Here is a 20,171-nt window from a genome sequence, read left to right as displayed (position 1 = left end):
AATGGAACAGAATAGAAAGCCCAGAGATAGATCCACGAACCTATGGACACCTTATCTTTGACAAAGGAGGCAAGGATATACAATGGAAAAAAGACAATCTCTTTAACAAGTGGTGCTGGGAAAACTGGTCAACCACTTGTAAAAGAATGAAACTAGAACACTTCCTAACACCATACACAAAAATAAACTCAAAATGGATTAAAGATCTAAATGTAAGACCAGAAACTATAAAACTCCTAGAAGAGAACATAGGCAAAACACTCTCCGACATAAATCACAGCAAGATCTTCTATGACCCACCTCCCAGAATATTGGAAATAAAAGCAAAAATAAACAAATGGGACCTAATGAAAATTAAAAGCTTTTGCACAACAAAGGAAACTATAAGTAAGGTGAAAAGACAGCCCTCAGATTGGGAGAAAATAATAGCAAATGAGGAAACAGACAAAGGATTAATCTCAAAAATATACAAGCAACTCCTGAAGCTCAATTCCAGAAAAATAAACGACCCAATCAAAAAATGGGCCAAAGAACTAAACAGACATTTCTCCAAAGAAGACATACAGATGGCTAACAAACACATGAAAAGATGCTCAACATCACTCATCATCAGAGAAATGCAAATCAAAACCACAATGAGGTACCATTACACGCCAGTCAGGATGGCTGCTATCCAAAAGTCTACAAGCAATAAATGCTGGAGTGGGTGTGGATAAAAGGGAACCCTCTTACACTGTTGGTGGGAATGCAAACTAGTACAGCCACTATGGAAAACAGTGTGGAGATTTCTTAAAAAACTGGAAATAGAACTGCCATATGACCCAGCAATACCACTTCTGGGCATACACACTGAGGAATCCAGATCTGAAAGAGACACGTGCAACCCAATGTTCATCGCAGCACTGTTTATAATAGCCAGGACATGGAAGCAACCTAGATGCCCATCAGCAGATGAATGGATAAGGAAGCTGTGGTACATATACACCATGGAATATTACTCAGCCGTTAAAAAGAATTCATTTGAATCAGTTCTAATGAGATGGATGAAACTGGAGCCCATTATACAGAGTGAGGTGAGCCAGAAAGATAAAGAACATTACAGTATACTAACACATATATACGGAATTTAGATAGATGGTGGCGATAACCCTATATGCAAAACAGAAAAAAAGACACAGAAGTACAGAACAGACTTTTGAACTCTGGGGGAGAACGTGAGGGTGGGATGTTTTGAAAGAACAGCATGTATATTATCTATGGTGAAACGGACCACCAGCCCAGGTGGGATGCATGAGTCAGGTGCTCGGGCCTGGTGCACTGGGAGGACCCTGAGGAGTCGGGTGGGGAGGGAGGTGGGAGGGGGGATCGGGATGGGGAATACGTGTAACTATATGGCTGATTCATGTCAATGTATGACAAAACCCACTGAAATGTTGTAAAGTGATTGGCCTCCAACTAATAAAATAATATTTAAAAAAAAAAAATAATAATCAACTCTGATCATCACTTACCTGATGAAAAATTACAACTGGTGCCCAAATGCCTAAAGCATAAAGTCCAGATTCCTTAACTAAAGGCGCAAGACTAAAAAATCTGGTCCCAACTTCCTCAGAATCCCCCTTTCCAGCTCCCCATTGCAAAGACTCGACTGAGCAACTTTCACTGTCAACTATCAGTAAACACCCTATATCCCAACATCTATAGAGGAAGAAAAGAGGAAAAAAAAGAAAATTATAAAGAATGTGAAAAACTGGAAAACTGTTAGGCTTTTCTGCCTTCGAGTAGTACAGTGATTGGCAATTCTTTTTTCCCTGACCAATGAAGTAAAAATGAGATGCACTAGCTCCTTTTCTTTGAATTAATAGTAGTGAAAACGTCTACTGATTACGGCTTCATTCTCTGATGCTTATTTAAGTGTTTTCAAAGACTGTCTCAATACAGACTGGTTTCAGCAACACTGAAAACTTGTTCTTTGTGACTTTCTTTATGAAATGCTTCAGTTTAAAGGTAAACACTTCAACAGAAGTATCACTCACTGCTGCTTCTTCCCCTGTTACCATCTGAATTCACGCAACAAAAGACGCTTTTTCAGTTACTCCAAGCACTTCCTTCACCTACAGACTAGGTTGGTCCCATAGATGAGCTAGTGCCATCACTATGTATTCTTCATGACACCAAAATCAAAGCTAAGGTCCTTAGTCTTCCAAACACATTCCTCAAGTGACATTTTCTATGAACATTCTCACACCACAACCTTTCCAATATTTAAGACTTTAATTTCATAAGCAAATATCTGTACTGCCTGGAACACATACTAAATCAATTTTCCAAATGGTTTCTCTTCTTGTTTCTATATGAACTATGATTCATTCAAAGAACCAAACGTCCATCTACTGAATTTGATATTTGATACATTATCCAAAATTTCTGTTTTTTCAGGTAAGAATCACTCCTTTCTTAGGCTTTCTCACTTACACTAATGATGTTCCTTTTCATAGCCCTATCTCACAAAAAATTAATAAAATAAAGAATAAAAATAAAATAAGTCTGCTGTATTTAATAAAATTTGCTGTACCACGATATGATAGGGAAAAGAGAAAACAAGGGGCATTACTGAGACGTGAATACTGTGTAGAGAACTCACCAGTAAGTGATGTATTTCTGCACATAAGCTTTACAATATTAGGAACTTTTAATACATCCTCTGTACAAAGGACCTGGCTTAACATGATGAAAGAGATACAAAATTATTAAGAAAACAAAAATAAGCCATATATATTTAACTGAAGAAACAGCTCGCTTTTTAGAGATGAAAAATACTGAGAATAATAACTGCCCCAAGCACAAATGAAGGCTTTTTTGATTTATAGTATTAACTGTTATCTCTTCTGAAATAAGTCCATCAAGCACCTTTTTGCTTTACTTCGCAGTACCCCAGCTCAGCTCCAAGGAGTATAGTAGTTAATGACTCACATGTAGCTTAATATATCTGTGTGACATGTTTTAAAATACTTACAAACGATTTCAAAATCTCTTTCCCTAAAACTGATCTTGGAAAAGCAGTTATACCTTTTCTGCCCTAAAGAAGGCTTTCTAACACGAGTTCCCACGTGCTCTTCTGCAGAATAATGACTACACAGGGCATAATTGGGGCAGGGGCGGGGGCACGGGTAACTAACAGCAATAATATTATTCAACTCAGCAGGATCAGAGGATGAAAAATGTCCTGATAAACAGCTAATGATACAAATGGCAGTCTTTAGAACGTATCAAAAAGTACTCCAATCTGCATACCAAAAGCCTTAAATAAAATCATGGTTTTAAATGAAATAAGCAGAGTTTAAATAGCTAAGCTGTAGCTCACAAAAACAGTAAATATGAAAACATGAAATAAGTCAACTGTAGATGTATATAGTGCATAAAGAGACTTATAAATCAGATATATGACTTATAAAGAAATGAATTAGTAATTCTATTTATCAGACTAGATAACAAAAATTATCAGACTAGTCAAAAATTTTAAAACGCATACACTCTTTCCTTCCTTATTTTCTAAGAAAAAATGCTAAACACACATGTGCCAGAGCATGAATCTAAATATCTCAAGACTTTCAAAAGAATAGAGATAATCACAAAGACTGTTTCCAAAGAAGAAAAAAATCCAGAGAATCGAGGTGTATATACCTGCTTTCTGTGGACATCCCTTCTTTAAAGCTAAAATTTTAGGAAGTATTTTTTTTAATTAATTCACTTCACTTAAAATGTCCATTATCAAAATTTCAAGGTTTACTGTTTGTGAAATACCTTATAATTAACTTAATACTACCAACAATCCTATTAATATGATAAGATCAACCTTTTTGCTGTCAAAATAAAAAGGAAGTCTTCCAATTAAACATCAGCCATGCATTTATCTCCAATTTTTATGGAAAACTTTAATTAAAATAAAGGTATAAAAGTTATAAACATACAAGGAAACAACACAGAAAATAAGAGTAAACACAACAAGCCAATTAATTTGGAGGGGAAAAACTAGATAGAGTAGCAGCAACCAACTAACAGAAAAATAAATTGACATTTAAGTGAAAACCAGTGGATCTATGCTCAGAAACTGGAAGAAATGGGCAGAGGTGGGGAGCAAAGTATGTGATAAAAACAGAAGATAGGCTGATAGTCCATGTAAGAAGCAGTTATTAATCCTCTAGGTTCCCTCTCCAGCCGACGGAGGCAGTGACTGACTCTAACACAGACAGTAGTTTACTCCCTAAAGATATTAAATCAGAGTCTTGGACTCCAGAACATTGATTAACACAAACAGCTTATACTGAATAAAGCCTTCATACTGAATGCTGGAGCCCCGAAGACTATTCCCATATTCTGTTCCAACAATACTGGCAGCAAGTTCTTAACCCATACATAGGCAGCAGATTGTTAAGAGTCTTCTCTAGAAAAGATAAGTTTCCAGAAGAAAGGCCTACAGAAAACTGACATTTGGACACTCCCCAATGAAAGAACCCACCCTCTTGATTATTCCACAGCTGAGTTAACCAACCAGTAAACTCTGGGCTCATGCTGGAATGTTCAATCCATCCTCTTTACTCTTAAATACGAATGGACAGTGAGGATCACCATGTACTAAGGAAGGCCTCCAACTGCTGAGTGAGGCCAAGACAAACAGCATCAATGAACTCAGAAGAGATTAAAACAAGGCAGAGAAAGAGAAAAATTTAAGATGCCTATAATTAATTCCCCACAGAGAACAGACAGTGCATTTGTGAAACAACAGGGTCCCAAGAACAAAATCAAAAGAACAACAAAAAAAAGTTCTTCAAAAATAAAAAACATGAAGTCATATACTTTAAAAATTCAACGTGGACTAGAAACCAAAGAACTTCCTCAGAAGGTGTCAGAGAGAGAATTAGAGGGGAAAACGTTGTGAGAATAAGAGGATCAATCCAGAAGATCTAACAACCAATTAGCAGAAACTCCAGAAAGGGAACACAGGGAAAAAAAGGGGCAAAAATAATCAAAGCTATTAATTCAAACAAACCAAATAATGTGTAGAGAAGGGAAGAATGTGAATTTCTCACTGGGTAGACAGGGCTGTCACAGTCCAGCACAAGGAGTGAACAAGCTGCACAGGGCACATCACTGCCAAGCTAGGGAACAGCAGAGATAAAGAGACGACCCAAAAGGTTTCCAAGAGTATAGAGCCCGAAGCCAGAGTAGCACCAGACCTCTAACCAGCAAAAAAAAAAAAAAAAGAAAGAAAAGAAAATGAAACAGTAACTTCAAAGTTCTGAGGGAGAATTATTTCTAACACACACATCTATATGGTATTAGTTTCCCACGGCTGCCGTATGATTGCCACCAACTGGGCGGCTTCCAACAGCAGCACACACTCCCCACAGTTCAGAGTCTGCCCAGGCCGCCCCTCCTGGGACTACGGGCACGCTCTGCCTCGTGGCAATCACTCCAGCCTCTGCCTTGGCCGCCACCTTACCTGCCTCCTGAGAAACCTGTATGCAAGTCAGGAAGCAACAGTTAGAACCAGACATGGAACGGTGAACTGGTTCAAAACTGGGAAAGAGTATGGCAAGGCTGTATACAGTCACCCTGTTTATTTAACTTATATGCAGAGTACATCATGCGAAATGCTGGGCTGAATGAAGCACAAGCTGGAATCAAGATTGTTGGGAGAAATATCAACAACCTCAGATATCCAGATGACACTTTAATGGCAGAAAATAGAGAGGAACTAAACAGCCTCTTGATGAAGGTAAAAGAAGAGAATGAAAAAGCTGGCTTAAAACTCAACATTCAAAAAACGAAGATCAGAGCAACAAGGTGGTGGAGGAGTAGGTAGATGTGGAGTGCATCTCTCCCCACGGATGCATCAGGAATACACCTTCAGGCACAGAAGTGCATGTAGAACACCAGCTGAGAGTGGACAGGAGGACCTGACCAGCGGAAAAGAATATACAGACTCACGCAAAACTCAGTAGGATGAAGGAACTAGGGGGAAAAACGGGAGTGTTAGGAGGACTGGACCTGCCCTCAGAGGGTGGAGGAACTGAAGCAGGGGTTCGATCCCCACATCAGGGCAATTGTCTGAGTCAGAGGAGAAACATTTAAGGCTGAGAGTGAAACAGCTGGTCTGTGGCAGCCTAAATGGAATGAGAATCAGATAGTCCTTGCTGCAGTCATACGTTTTCCAGACAGGGATGCAAGTCTGCTGGAAGGTGCAGCGGCTGGGAGCTGAAGTCTAGGGATTGTGGCGCAATCCCAGGGTGAGGGCTGCTGTGGAGTCCAGAGAGACAGGTTGAGGGGATGTGAGGGAGGAGATTGTGATAGGAAATGCCTGTGGAGGAAAGCCAGGCAGCCATGGAAACAAGGCGATACTGCTGAGTCACACGAAGGGGTGGAGCCATCACCATAGCCTCTCTCCCCCCACAGCCAGCATCTACAGCTGAACAATAGAGAGGCTGGTCCATCAAACGCCTGATACTCTGAACTACAGAGTAGGACCCCACCCAGGCTGCCCCTCTAAGTGCCTGACGCTCCATTCTGCAGAGAAGGACCCCAGGCAGGGGGGCCCTGTATGTGACTGGAGCACTGAACAACAGTGAAGGGCCTCTGAGTGCCTGAAGGGGAGAAAGACTGGCCAGAGAGGCCTTCTGATCACCAGCCACAAGAGGCTCAAAAGAAGACTCTGACAGGGCCATGGCTCCTGCACAGGAGGCGGTCCGTGTCCCTGCACACTTGGCGCCGCCAGGGCCCCCAGAAGCCAAGAAACCGCGCTACCTTCACACTCGACTCTCGCTGGGGCAGAGCTGCCACAGGCAAAAAGTCTTCGTCTATGCGTGCAGGGTCACTTCGGTCGAGAAAAACTCTTTGCGACCCTGTAGACCATGGACTGCCAGGCTTCTCTGTCAGGGGGGTTCACCAAGCAAGAACACTGGAGCGTATTGGCCAATACTGGTTGCCACACCCTTCTAGAGCATTATATTTCCTGCTGCCCTAGCCGCCAACTCCCCTGAGTACCTGGTGCTGCCAGAACCCCTGCGGCCCAAGCAGCTGCACCACCTCCACACCTGGCCCTCACAGGGGCAAACCAAGTCCTCCAAGGCAGCCTCAGGAGCAAACCCCAGTGACGACCCACATGCAGAGGTGGAAATAAAGCCACAATTGAAACCCAGGAGCAGTGTGGCTAAGGAAGAAGACCCAAAACCTTCCCACCAGTTGCACAAGCTGCAGATTCAATCCACACTATCAATTAGGCAGACTCTGTGTCTATGGAATATTCAAAATGGCACTGAGAGCTCCCACAAAAGAAAACGCACTAGTTCTGACACCTGTGGACACTGGAGGCAAGGACACACAGGAGTAGGACCAGGTTAGAATCTGAGCTGCCCCCACGGCAGGTCCAGAGATCAGCACAGTGCTGGAGGGCGTCCTAGGGAGGTGAGGTGGACTGTGACTGCCAGTGAGGGAAAGGACTCTGACTTTAGTGACTCAAGAAAAAATTTGTTTTTCTTATGTTTTGACTTACTCTGTATATCCTTTGGATTTTATCTTTTTTTCCTCCATTCCTCTAAACCCCTCTGCTGCAGTTATTGATTTTATTGGCACGATGAAATTTAATTAAGATTGTGAGCTTTTTTTCCCTCAGTCACATTTTTTATTGTTGTTATATACCTCTGCCTCTTCATTGGGCTTTGGCAATTCTGTGGAGTTTTTCTTCTTTCTTTTTCTTTCTTTCTTAAATTTTAATTTCTTAAACCTATTATTCTTCCTTCTACATCTGTTCCTTTGTTTTCTTTTCCTACTGCTCTTTTCCCCTTGCAATTAATCTTTAATGTATATAAATCTTTTTTATCTACCTCTATTTAACTTTGCATATCAATTCTTTCTTTTCTTTCTTCCCTCTCCTCTCAATGTATTTGTTAGCTTTATTTTCATTGTTTTATTTCCCAATTGGCAGCATGCTTTAGTTTTGTTTTCCAGTTTGTGCTTTAGTTAGCTTTGTTCTTAACTAGTAGAAATAATTTTTGGTTTCCTTTGTTCACCAGGTCAATCTTTTATACTTTATTTTTCTTTCTTCTTCTTTTTCTTTCTCTTAAACCCATTACATTTTTCTGCATTTATTCCTTTGTTTGCCTTTCCTACTGTTCTTTCCCCCCAGCAGTTAATCTTTAATGGATATAAAACTTCTTCATCTACCTCTATTTAACTTTACATATCTACTCCTCCTTTTCTTTCCTTTCCTCTCAACATATTTGTTAGTTTTGTTTTCATTGCTTTATTCCCCACCTGGCACCTTGCTTTAGGTTTTCCACTTTGTGCTTTAATTAGTTCTGTTCTTAACTGGTAAATATAATTTTTGATTTACTTTGTTTGCCAGGTCAATCTGTACTTTATTTTTGTTAGACTGTTTTGACTTTGCTTATGGGAGTGTGTATATATATGTGTGTGTGTGTATATTCCATTATTTTAATTATCATTTGCCTGATTTTGTAACTCACACTTGTCTGGGGTTCATCTTGGTTTCTCATTTCTGGGTATTTGTTTTAATCTCAGTTAATGCCATAACAAACCACTTGTGGAATCTTTGTTCCTGATCAGAGATCAAGCTCTGAGCCTTTGGAGTGGGAGCACTGACTCCAACCCTAGACTACCAGAGAACTAAATGTAGGAAGTATTAAATAGTGAGAAATCTCACAAAGGAAACCACTTGAATACAAGATCCAGCATCACCCAACCACCAGTAGCACCCTGTGCAGGACACCTCATCTAAACAACAAACAAAGCAAAAATACAAACCCAGTCATCAGCAGACAGGATTACCACCTCACTCAGCCTTACCTTCAGAGGTAAAACGAAGAAACAAACAAAAAAGTCAGCAGAAATCTCACCCTATATGAACCTTACACAAACCACTGGACCAATCTCGGGAGGGCAGAAACCAAAAGGAAGAATTCAACTTTGAAGCCTGTGAAAAGGAGACCTCAAAAACACAGTAAGCTAAAAAAATAAATAATGAAAAGGCAGAGAAATATAACACAAATGAAGGAACAAACTAAAAACACAGAAAAGAAGTCCAAATAAATGAAGAGGAAACAGGCAAACTACCTGAAAAAGAATTCAGAATAATGACAGTAAAGATGATCAAAAACCTTGAAAATAAAATGAAGAAAATGCAAGAATCAATTAACAAAGACCTAGAAGAATTAAAGAATAAACAGTCAGAGACAAACACCACAACTACTGGAATTAAAAAAACTCTAGAACGAATCAGTAGCAGAATATCTGAAGCAGAACAAATCAGTGACATGGAAGATAAAATGGTGGAAATAACTTTTGAAGAGCAGAATAAAGCAAAAAGAATGAAAAGAACTAAAGATGGTCTCAGAGACATCTGGGACAATATCAAACACACAAACATTCGAATTATAGGGGTCCCAGAAGAAGAAGAGAAAAAGAAAGGGTATGAGAAAATTTTTCAAGAGATTATAGTTGAAAATTTCCCCAACATGGTAAAGGAAACAGTCAATCAAGTTCAAGAGGCGCAGAGAGTCCCATACAGGATAAACCCAAGGAGAAACACACCAGACTAACAAAGACTAAACACAAAGAATATTAAAAGCAGCAAGGAAGCAGCAACAAGTAACATACAAGGGAAACCCACACGCTTAACAGCTGAAAGCAGAAACTCCCCAGGCCAGAAGGGAATGGCAGGATATACTTAAAAGTATTGAAAGGGAAAAATTTACAACCAAGATTAAGGTACCCAGCAAGGATCTCATTCAAAACTGATCAAGAAATAAAAAGCTTTTCAGACAGGCAAAAGTCAAAGAGAATTCAGTACCACCAAACCAGCTTTACAACAAATGTTAAAGGGACTTACATAGTCAAGAAATACAAGAGAAGGAAAAAGATCTGCAAAATCAACCCTAAACAATTAAGAAAATGGCAATAGGAATATATTTATCAATAATTACTTAAAATGTAAATGGATTAAATGCTCCAACCAAAAGACAGACTGGCTGAGTGGATACAAAAACAAGACCCATATATGCTGTCTACAAGAAACCCACTTCAGACCTAAAGACACATACAGACTGAAAGCAAGAGGATAGAAAAATATATTCCATGCAAATGGGAAGCAAAAGAAAACTGGAGTAGCAATCCTCCTATCACACGAAACAGACCTTAAATTAAAGAAGATTACAAGAGATAAAGATGGACACTACTAATGATCAACAGATCAATCTAAGAGGAAGACATAACAATTGTAAATAGCTACGCACCCAACATAGGAGCACCTCAATACATAGGACAAACACTAACAGACATAATAGGAGAAACTGACAATAACACAATCATAGTAGGAGACTTTAACACCCCACTTACGCCAATGGACAGATCATCAAATCAGAAAAGTAACAAGGAAACACAAGTCTTAAATGATACACTAGATGAGATGGATCTCATTGATATCTTCAGAATATTCCATCCAAATGCAGAAGAATACACGTTCTTCTCAAGTGCACATGGAACATTATCCAGGATAGACCCCATCTTGGGTCACAAATCAAACCTCAGTAAATTGAAGAAAACTGAAATTGTATCAAGCATTTTCTCCGACCACAACGCTATGAGAATGAATATCAATTATAATAAAAAAACTGTAAGAAACATAAACACATGGAGATTAAATAATACATTTCTAAATAACCAACAGGTTGTTGAAGAAATCAAAAAGGAAATCAAAATATTTCTACAAACAAATGACAATGAAAACACGACAATTCAAAACCTCTGGGATGCAACAAAAGCAGCCCTAAAAGAGAATTATATAGCAATACAATTCTACCTCAAGAAACAAGAAAAACATCAGATAATATAACTTTACACATAAAAATGGAAAAAAGAAGAGCAACAACAAAAAAAATTTAGAAGGAAAATAATCATAAAGATCTGAGCAGAAATAAATGAAAAAGAAATGAAAGAAACAACAGTAAAGACTAATAAAACTAAAAGTTGATTCTTTTCAAAGATAAACAAAATTGACAAATCTTTAGCCAGACTCATCAAGAAAAAAAGAAGAATCAAATCAACAAAATCAGAAATGAAAAAGGCGAGGTTACAACAAACAATGCAGAAATACAAAGGATTCTGAGAGACCATCATGGACAACTATATGGCAATAAAATAGATAACCTGGAAGAAATGGACAGATTCTTAGAAAAGTTCAATCTTCCAAGACTGAACCAGGCAGAAATAGAAATTATGAACAACCCAATTACAAGCACTGAAATTAAAGTTGTGATCAAAAACCTACCAAAACACAAAAGCCCAGGATTAGATGGCTGCACAGGAGAATTCTAACATTTAGAAATGAGCTAATGCCTATTCTTCTAAAACTCTTTCAAAAAGTTGCAGAGGAAGAAACACAGCCAAATTCATCCTATGAGGCCAAGGTCACCCTGATCCCAAAACCAAAAACAATACAAAAAAACTCAGGCTGGTATCACTGATGAACACAAATGCAAAATTCCTCAACAAAAGTTTAGCAAACAAAATTCAGCAACACATCAAAAAGCTCATACACCGTGATCAAGCGGGTTTATTCCAGGGATGCAAAGATTCTTCAATATACACTAATCAACCAATGTGATACACCATATTAACAAATTGAAAGATAAAAATGATATGATAATCAAAAGATATGCAAAAAAAGCCTTTGATGAAATTCAGCACCCATTTATGATTAAAACTCTTCAAAAGTGGGCACAGAAGGAACCTACGTCAACATAATAAAGGCCATATATGATAAGCCTACAGCAAACATTATTGTCAATGGTGAAAAACTGAAAACATTCCCCCTAAGATCAGTAACAAGACAAGGGTGTCCACTTTCACCACTATTATTCAACATAGTTCTGGAAGTCCTAGCTACAGCAATCAGAGAAGAAAAAGAAATAAAAGGAATCTAGATCAGAAAAGAAGTAAAGCTCTCACTGTTTGCAGATGACATGATACTGTACATAGAAAACCCTAAAGAGTATCAGAAAATTACTAGCGCTAATCAGTGAATTTAGCAAAGTTGCAGGATACAAAATTCACAAAAATCACTTGCATTTGTATATACTAACAATGAAAAATCAGAAAGAGAAAGTAAGGAATCAATCCCATTCACCACTGCAACAAAAAGAATTAAATATCTAGGAATAAACTTACCTAAGGAGACGAAAGAACTGTACAAAGAAAATTATAAGACACTGATGAAAGAAATCAAAGATGGCATAAACAGATGGAGAGATTATCCATGTTCCTGGGTAGGAAGAATCAATATAATGAAAATGACTATACTACCTAAAGCAATCTACAGATTCAATGTGATCCCTATCAAATTACCAATGATGTTTTTCACAGAACTACAATAAAAAATTTCACAGTTCATATGGAAACACAAAAGACCCCAAATAGCCAAAGCAGTCTCGAGAAAGAATGGAGCTGGAGGAATCAACCTTCCTGACCTCAGATTATACTACAAAGCTACAGTCATCAAGATAGTATGGTGCTGGCACAAAAACAGAAACAAAGACCAATGGAACAAGACAGAAAGCCCAGAAATAAACCCATGCACTTACGGGTATCTTATTTTTGACAAAGGAGGCAAGAATATACAATGGGGCAAAGACAGCCTCTTCAATAAATGGTGCTGGGAAAACTGGACAACTACATGTAAAAAAATGAAATTAGAACTTCCTATCACCATACACAAAGATAAACTCAAAATGGATTAAAGACCTAAATGTAAGATCAGAAACTATAAAACTTAGAGGAAAACATAATAGGCAGAACACTCGATGACATAAATCTAAGCACAGCAAAGGAAACTATAAGCAAGGTGAAAAGACAACCCTCAGAATGGGAGAAAATAACAGAAAATGAAACAACTGACAAAGGATTAATTTCCAAAATATACAAGCAGCTAATACAACTCAATACCAGAAAAACAAACACCCAATCAAAAAGTGGGAAAAAAGACCTCAACAGATTTTCCTCCAAAGAAGACATACAGATGGCTAAAAAACACATGAAAAGATGCTCAACACTGCTTATTATTAGAGAAATGCAAATCAAAACCACAATGAGGTATCACCTCACCCCAGTCAGAATGGCCATCATCAAAAAGTCTACAAACAATAAATGCTGGAAAGGGTGTGGAGAAAAGTGACAGCTCTTGCATTGTTGGTGGGGATGTAAATTGATATAGCCACTATGGAAGACAGTATGGAGATTCCTTAAAAAAGTAGGAATAAAACCACCATATGACCCAGCAATCCCACTCCTAGGCATACACCCTGCGGAAACCATGGTTGAAAAAGGCACATGTGTCCCATTGTTCATCGCAGCACTATTTACAATAGCTAGAACATGGAAGCAACCTAGATGCCCATCAACAGATGAATGGATAAAGTTTTGACACATATACACAATGGAATATCACTCAGCCATAAAAAGGAACACATTTGAGTCAGTTCTGATAAGGTGGATGAACCTAGAATCTATTACATAGAGTGAAGTGAGTTAGAAAATGAAAGATAAATACCGTATTCTAAAACACATACACAGAATCTAGAAAAATGGTTCTCAAGAATTTATTTACAGGGTAGTAATGAACAGACACAAAGAATAGAGTTACGGACATGGGGAGAGGGGAGGAGAGGGTGAGATGTATGGAAACAGTAACATGGAAACTTACATTACCATATGTAAAATAGATAGCCAGTGGAAATTTGCTGTATAGCTCAGGAAACTCAAACAGGGGCTCTGTATTAGCCTAGAGGGGTGAAATGGGGAGGGAGATGGGAAGGAGGTTCAAAAAGGAGGGGATATATATATATATATACACACACACTTATGGCTGATTCATGTTGAGGTTTGACAGGAAACAACAAAATTCTGTAAAGCAATTATCCTTCAATAAAAAAAAAATAATTAATTCAAAAAATAGGAATAGAAAAGGAAAAAAAAAAAAAGCCTCCTGGCAGAACAGACTGTACATGGAGTGAGGGCCGTATAGAATTGCCAGAGGGCTGGAGGGGACTCTGGAGTGGTCATCTACGGGCAAGTCGGGGCACTGGTCCTCTAGGGGAGCCACTACCTGGGCCTGGAGGGGAGTAGGAGGCCACCAATGGAACTGCTAAATTAAAACATGCATTGTCCGTGCATCAGAAAAATAAGGAGTAACGCATCTACATATGGTGGACCTGTGATAAACCAAAAATAACATGTTAGCAGTGGGAGGATCTGGGTGGTGTCTATATGGATATTCACTCTACAATACTTTCAACTCTTGTGTATCCTTGGAAAGGCTCATAATTAAACAAAATTAAACCAACGAGCACAATAACAGACTTGTAGCATCTGTCTATAATTGCTATTACTCTAACATCCCTTCAGATGGCTGCAGGGTGACTGGACACTGGAAGGGCGAGTCAGGCCCCCACACAGGCACACCTGCCGTGGTCATGGAGCTGGAGCTGTGGGAGATCAACTTTCTCACCTGTCATCACCGCATCTGCTATCAGCAACACCCCAAGGAGCAGGAAGACGGCCCCCACCTTGCCTCTCCTTGCTATCTTTTCTGCAATTCTTGCAAGTGTGCTTTAATTTGAAGAAAACTAGTCTGACTCCTTACTTCAAGGAAATCTGAGAATCACGGTTCTTAGCGTCCTAGTGTCTGCAGTTTAGGGATACACAGAAGGAAATCATATGGAGTGAAGTTAAGTGGGACAGAGAAAGACAGTGATATGATATCGCTTACATGTGGAATGTAAAAAAAAAAATGTCACAAATGAACTTATACACAAAATAGAAGCAGAGGCACAGATGCAGAAAACAAACTCACGATTGCCTGAGGGGAAAGGGGAAGGAGGGATACTTTGGGAGATTAGCAGTGACACACACACTACTGCACATGAAATGGGTAATTGATGAGGACCTGCTATACAGCACAGAGAAGCCTATTTGATGCTTTGTAATGACCTATATGGGAAAAGAATCCAACTATACTTCAATAAAAATTTTTTAAAATAAAATATATACTTAAAAAAAAAAGAAGATCGTGGCATCTGGTCTTATCACTTCAAGGCAAACAGATGGGAAAATATGGAAACAACGTCAGATTTCATTTTCGCTGGCTCCAAAATTACTGTGGACAATGACTGCAGCCATGAAATTAAAAGACACTTGCTCTTTGCAAGAAATGCAACGACAAACCTAGACAGCGTTATTGAAAAGCAGAAACATCACTTTGGACAAAGGTCCATCTAGTCAAAAGCTGTGGTTTTTCCAGTAGTCATGCACAGATGTGAGAGTTGGACCATAAAAGAAGGCTGAGCACTGAAGAACTGATGCTTTTTGAACTGTGGTGCTAGAGAAGACTCTTGAGAGTCCCTTGGACAGCAAGGTAACCAAACCAGTCAATCCTAAAGGAAATCAACCCTGAATATTCATGAGAAGGACTGATGCTCAAGCTGTAACTCCAATACTCTGGCCATCTGATGTGAACAGCCAACTCACTGGAAAAGACCCTGATGCTGGGAAAGACTGAAGGCAGGAGGAGAGGGAGGTGACAGAGGATGAGATGGTTGGATGGCATCACCAACTCAATGGACATGAGTTTGAGCAAACTCCAGGAGACAGTGAATGACAAGGAAGCCTGGTGTGCTGCAGTCCACAGGGATGCAAAGAGTCGGACACAACTGAGTGAGTGAACAACAACCATTCAACCCACTGCATGTATCCAACCAATAAATCAATTAAAAACATGACGATACCTAAACCCTTTCCCAGAAAGCTATCGGTAAATCTAAGTGTCCAAATGAGAGAGAAAGTCAAGAGAAAAGAAGACATTTAGTTCCAGAAGCAGAGGCTGCTGCACAGGAAAGAGACAGGGAACACCCAGGATATCGATAAAGCAGAGCTGCGGGCAGACCATGCGCACCAGGCAGAGACCACCATCTGGCCTGCAGCAGCGCGGCCGTGAAGAAAGCAGGACTGAGCGGGGTTAGGAGTCCCTTCTGCAGAGTGTAGGAAGGCTCTGGTGCATATGACTAAGAAATGAGAAGAGGCAGCCATTAGACCCAGGAAAACAGAAACTACAAGGAAATAAAGAAAACAATATTACCGTGCATTACTCTGCACAGCAATGAACAGTGTTCGCAGTGAATACTGCTTCAGCCAAAATATGAAAATATCATGTTAGAAAGACCAAGTATTAGATGTGTGGGGGTGAAGGAATATTAAGAATGCCAATTCTTCATCTTCCATTAACGATAATAATGTTGAGAGTGAGATAGTATAAATATTATTTAATATATGGAGGTAGATATGTAGAAAGATTTACTATCTATTACTTTGGGGTGAGGGAATGAAACAAGGGGTAGAGGCAGATGGGAAAGGGTACTGGCTATTTTATTTTGAAACTGTGTTCCTATTGCTTTGAAAACAAAATTAAACAAAATATAATGATGCAGCAAAAAAAGAAAAGCTTCTGAGAAAAGGAATTTGTTCAGGGCCATGACACAGTTAAGAAATATTTGTCACAATGTCTCAAAGTTTTAACAGCTTGCAGGAGTATGGAAATTCTTGAAACAGGGTTATTAAAAAAAAAAAAGAAAGAAAGAAAAGTTTCCAAAGTGGTAAGTCTTCCTAAGGAGTCAAATACAAACAATCAAATGAGAACCACACACCGGACCAACAGCACTCCTGAAGTATGCTGACTAACAGATCCGCCCTCTATGTTACATTATTATAACTCTACCCAGGTTTGCTTAATGTGACACTACCGGCTCCTTTTCATTTTTGAACTTTATAATGTCACAACCATAAGAAACCAGTGTAACCAGGTAAAGGAGATCAAGATATAATCCAGACTGGTATCTGGGAAGACATCTGCCAGTGAATCCAGTCTATAGGTGAATGGAATCTGAAGATTGCCCAATATTGAGAACATGAGATTAAAAGCCTCTGTTCTGAATATACCCAGAGAGGGACAATAAGCAGCTTCCATAAAAGCTCTTCTGTCAAGCTTGTATGAGGAGAGAAGGAGAGGCTACTAGGAAATTGTGTAGCAGCAATAGTGCTAGGACAAGGTGAAATAGAAAAGGGAAATCTTACTCTCTACTTAATTAATATCCTCCTTTATCCAGTTCATTAAAGTCTGACTCACTGGCACACCAAATCTATTCCCACTTTGGCCTTCCCTTCTCCTCTTCAGTTGCCTTAAAAGTCCACCTACTTCAACTAGACACAGACTAAACTGCTCTATGTCCTAAATGGATATTGGCTACTTTGAACTTCTCCGCACAAATAGGGACAGCCACTTAATTACAGCTGTTATACTCAGTGTAACTGACAATAACAAACAGTCTAAACAGACCAGTTTAGAATCTCTATGTTGTCATACTAATCTTACTTACTTATTTCCTTGAGGTTGTGTGTCTACCTGAATTCTAAGTCTTTAAAAGATACAAGGACAGCACCAGGTACAAATAGGTACTTAAAATTCTGTTTTCCTATAAATGTATGAAAACAAACATTTTTAAAAGAAAGAAAATGTGCCAGAGTTATCATTGGTGTGGGGTAGGTAGCCCTAGAAATAAATTTTTAAAGCCAAGCCACTTTGGTTAACATCTCAAGCAGTTTTTGACTTTGTCGCAGATTACTATCATGCTTGTGATCACTGAAGTAGGAAAAATCGAAGGTCAAGAGCAAAAACGCAAATGGTAACAAAGAAAATACAATGATGCCACTGAAAAGAACCCTTCATGTATTTTCATAACTCATGAAAAAATTAATCCCAAAGCAAAAACAAATGCTTCTATTAAAAGTTATTTTGAAACCAACAAGGAAAAGGGGGAAAAAAACCTTTCTCCTTTTCCATCAGCTCTTTCTCATTCAGTGCTGCTCAATATTTCTCCAATTCTTACAATAAAACACTCTTTATCATGAGTGAGGACAGTCTGTTATGACTTTTTAACTAAAAAGTATAAATGCCCAATCATGGCACTCAAGTCTTCATAATTACTTCTGACAAACTTTGAAAGGCAGCACTAGTGAGCACATTTACATAAATATCAGAAGTCCTTTTCATATTCAGAAGATAAATCAAATTCAAACAGCTTAGAAAATTTTTGTCAAAATTAGATAAAATAGCAACTTAATCAAGAAACTTGAAAAACACTTCAACTCTAGAAGAGCATGAAATTCCTAAATGCCCTTCTTGCCAGAGTTTGTTTTCCCAAAATACAAACAAAAACTTATGATAGAAACTCTAGTTTCCTGATTGAAGTTCTCTTTGTTGGCAACAGAAACCAAGCATTCAACGACAACTATGTACTTTGTTTTAATTTAAAAAGTAAATAAGCCCTTTTGAGAATTAAGCACATTTCAGAACCTTTCACCTGGTACAGTTAAAAGAAAGCTATTGGGATTCATAGGTCAGAGGGCTTGAGAAGCAGAGTTGCATGCCAAAGATCATGAAAAGCATTTACATTCTTTATCTCCCAACCAGCCGAGTATCATCAAAGCTGCCTCAGCACAAGGATGAGTTCTCATCATACTTCCTAAAGCTCCAATTCTTCATTTTAGAATTATGTACCATGGCAATTACCTCTGTGGGTTAACAGTCTCAACTGAAGCTGTATTCCTCAGTTGGCCTTCTATTCTACAAAATGCACAAAATGCAGGATTTCAGATAGGAGACTGTCCTATCTCTAAAAAATTTACCTAAATCTACCAGTTCCTGAGTTTTAACAGCAAGGCCCTGGCATCTGTAACTGGCAACTTCCATGCTGAATAAGTCATCATGAAACATAAGAATACAGAGTTAAAGCAGGCTGTGGGCATATGAAAATCTTAATAACATCTGAAAAGAAAAAAATATTAATTCTATAGTATGCTTTTTTTTTTAATTTGGCTGCGTCAGGTCTTGGTTGTGGAGCACAGATACAGTATGCTTTTCAACCTCCAAACTCTAAGAGCCGACATCTATCTGATGTGCTGAATCTTCTGTAGAAGTCTTACCTGTTTGGCTTTCGAGTTCTTCCCAGCGGAAGTCTTCTCACTTGCATTTCCATCCATCCCTCTCAGAACACTGATGAAGTCCTTCTTGGTAACCGAGGATATCAACTTAGCTCGTTTTCTAATAGAGCCTCCAGCTTCTTTAACCTTCTCATCTACATTCTTTTGATGCTTTTGAACGGCATTAAATAACTGCACCACACCCCTATGGAACACAAATGACCAGAATAATGTCATTACGTAACAATTACACTAGAACACAAACTCTTGAGGACAAGCACGATCTATTTTCACTGCTCAGAAAAGAGGAAGTCATCTAATACGTGCTCAAGTGAAGAGCACGGAAAAAATCTGCAAAGTGAACATACATTTCAATGAATGAATATAAGTATCTGAATAGAGGATAAATACATGTGAGTTGATTTGTGGTTTTTCTCAGCTTCAATCTTTCTAAATCAACTTTGGAACAAACATCTACCTCTCAAAATCTAATCATATAATGGCTGAAGACTTTCAGTGTCAATGGGATGAGCACAGGCTTTACAGTTAGCTATCTGATTATCTGACACTAGAAAAATCTCCTGGATCTTGATTTTACCTGTAAATGGAAAAAATAATACTAAGAAGCTTAGAAAGTATTCAGCTACCTTACCTGCAAGTCTTATTATATAAAATTTTTTTTTTTTAAGTTTATTTGAAGTACTTTGTTCTGCAGTTAAACTCATTGAAATTCTGAAGATTAAGACTTGTGGTGTCCATTATAGTAGTCACAGGCCACATGTAGCAAGTGAACAAATGACCTACAGTCAGAACAATGTTGCAGTGTGCTCCAAGTTTAAAATACACACTAGATTTTAAAGACAGTATGAGAAAAAAAATTTTAATTTCATTAATACTTGTTTTATATTTATTACATGTTGAAATAATTTGAATATATTGAGTTAAACAAAACTTATCATTGACTTTAATTTCACTTCTTTGTTTTTACTTTTTTCAAGGAGGCACTCAGAAAATTTTAAGTTGCACGTGTGGCTCACACTGGATTTCTAGTCGATTTCTACTGGCCAGCA

General features: G+C 38.5%; 1 protein-coding gene across 1 annotated transcript in view; it reads right to left on the bottom strand.

Annotated features, from left to right (window-relative positions):
• Nucleotides 1-20,171, bottom strand: part of RRP15 (ribosomal RNA processing 15 homolog) — a 58,273-nt gene that overhangs the window by 21,681 nt on the left and 16,421 nt on the right. Inside the window, exon 4 of the mRNA XM_065938342.1 lies at nucleotides 19,105-19,306. Coding sequence (XP_065794414.1) covers nucleotides 19,105-19,306 — 202 coding nt within the window. The remainder of the gene's footprint in view (nucleotides 1-19,104; nucleotides 19,307-20,171) is intronic.

Source organism: Muntiacus reevesi, chromosome 5 (assembly GCF_963930625.1).
Source record: "Muntiacus reevesi chromosome 5, mMunRee1.1, whole genome shotgun sequence".
NCBI classification, from domain to species: domain Eukaryota; kingdom Metazoa; phylum Chordata; class Mammalia; order Artiodactyla; family Cervidae; genus Muntiacus; species Muntiacus reevesi.
The sequence above is the reverse complement of the archived record's forward strand: the minus strand, read 5'-3'. Positions and strand labels throughout refer to the sequence as shown.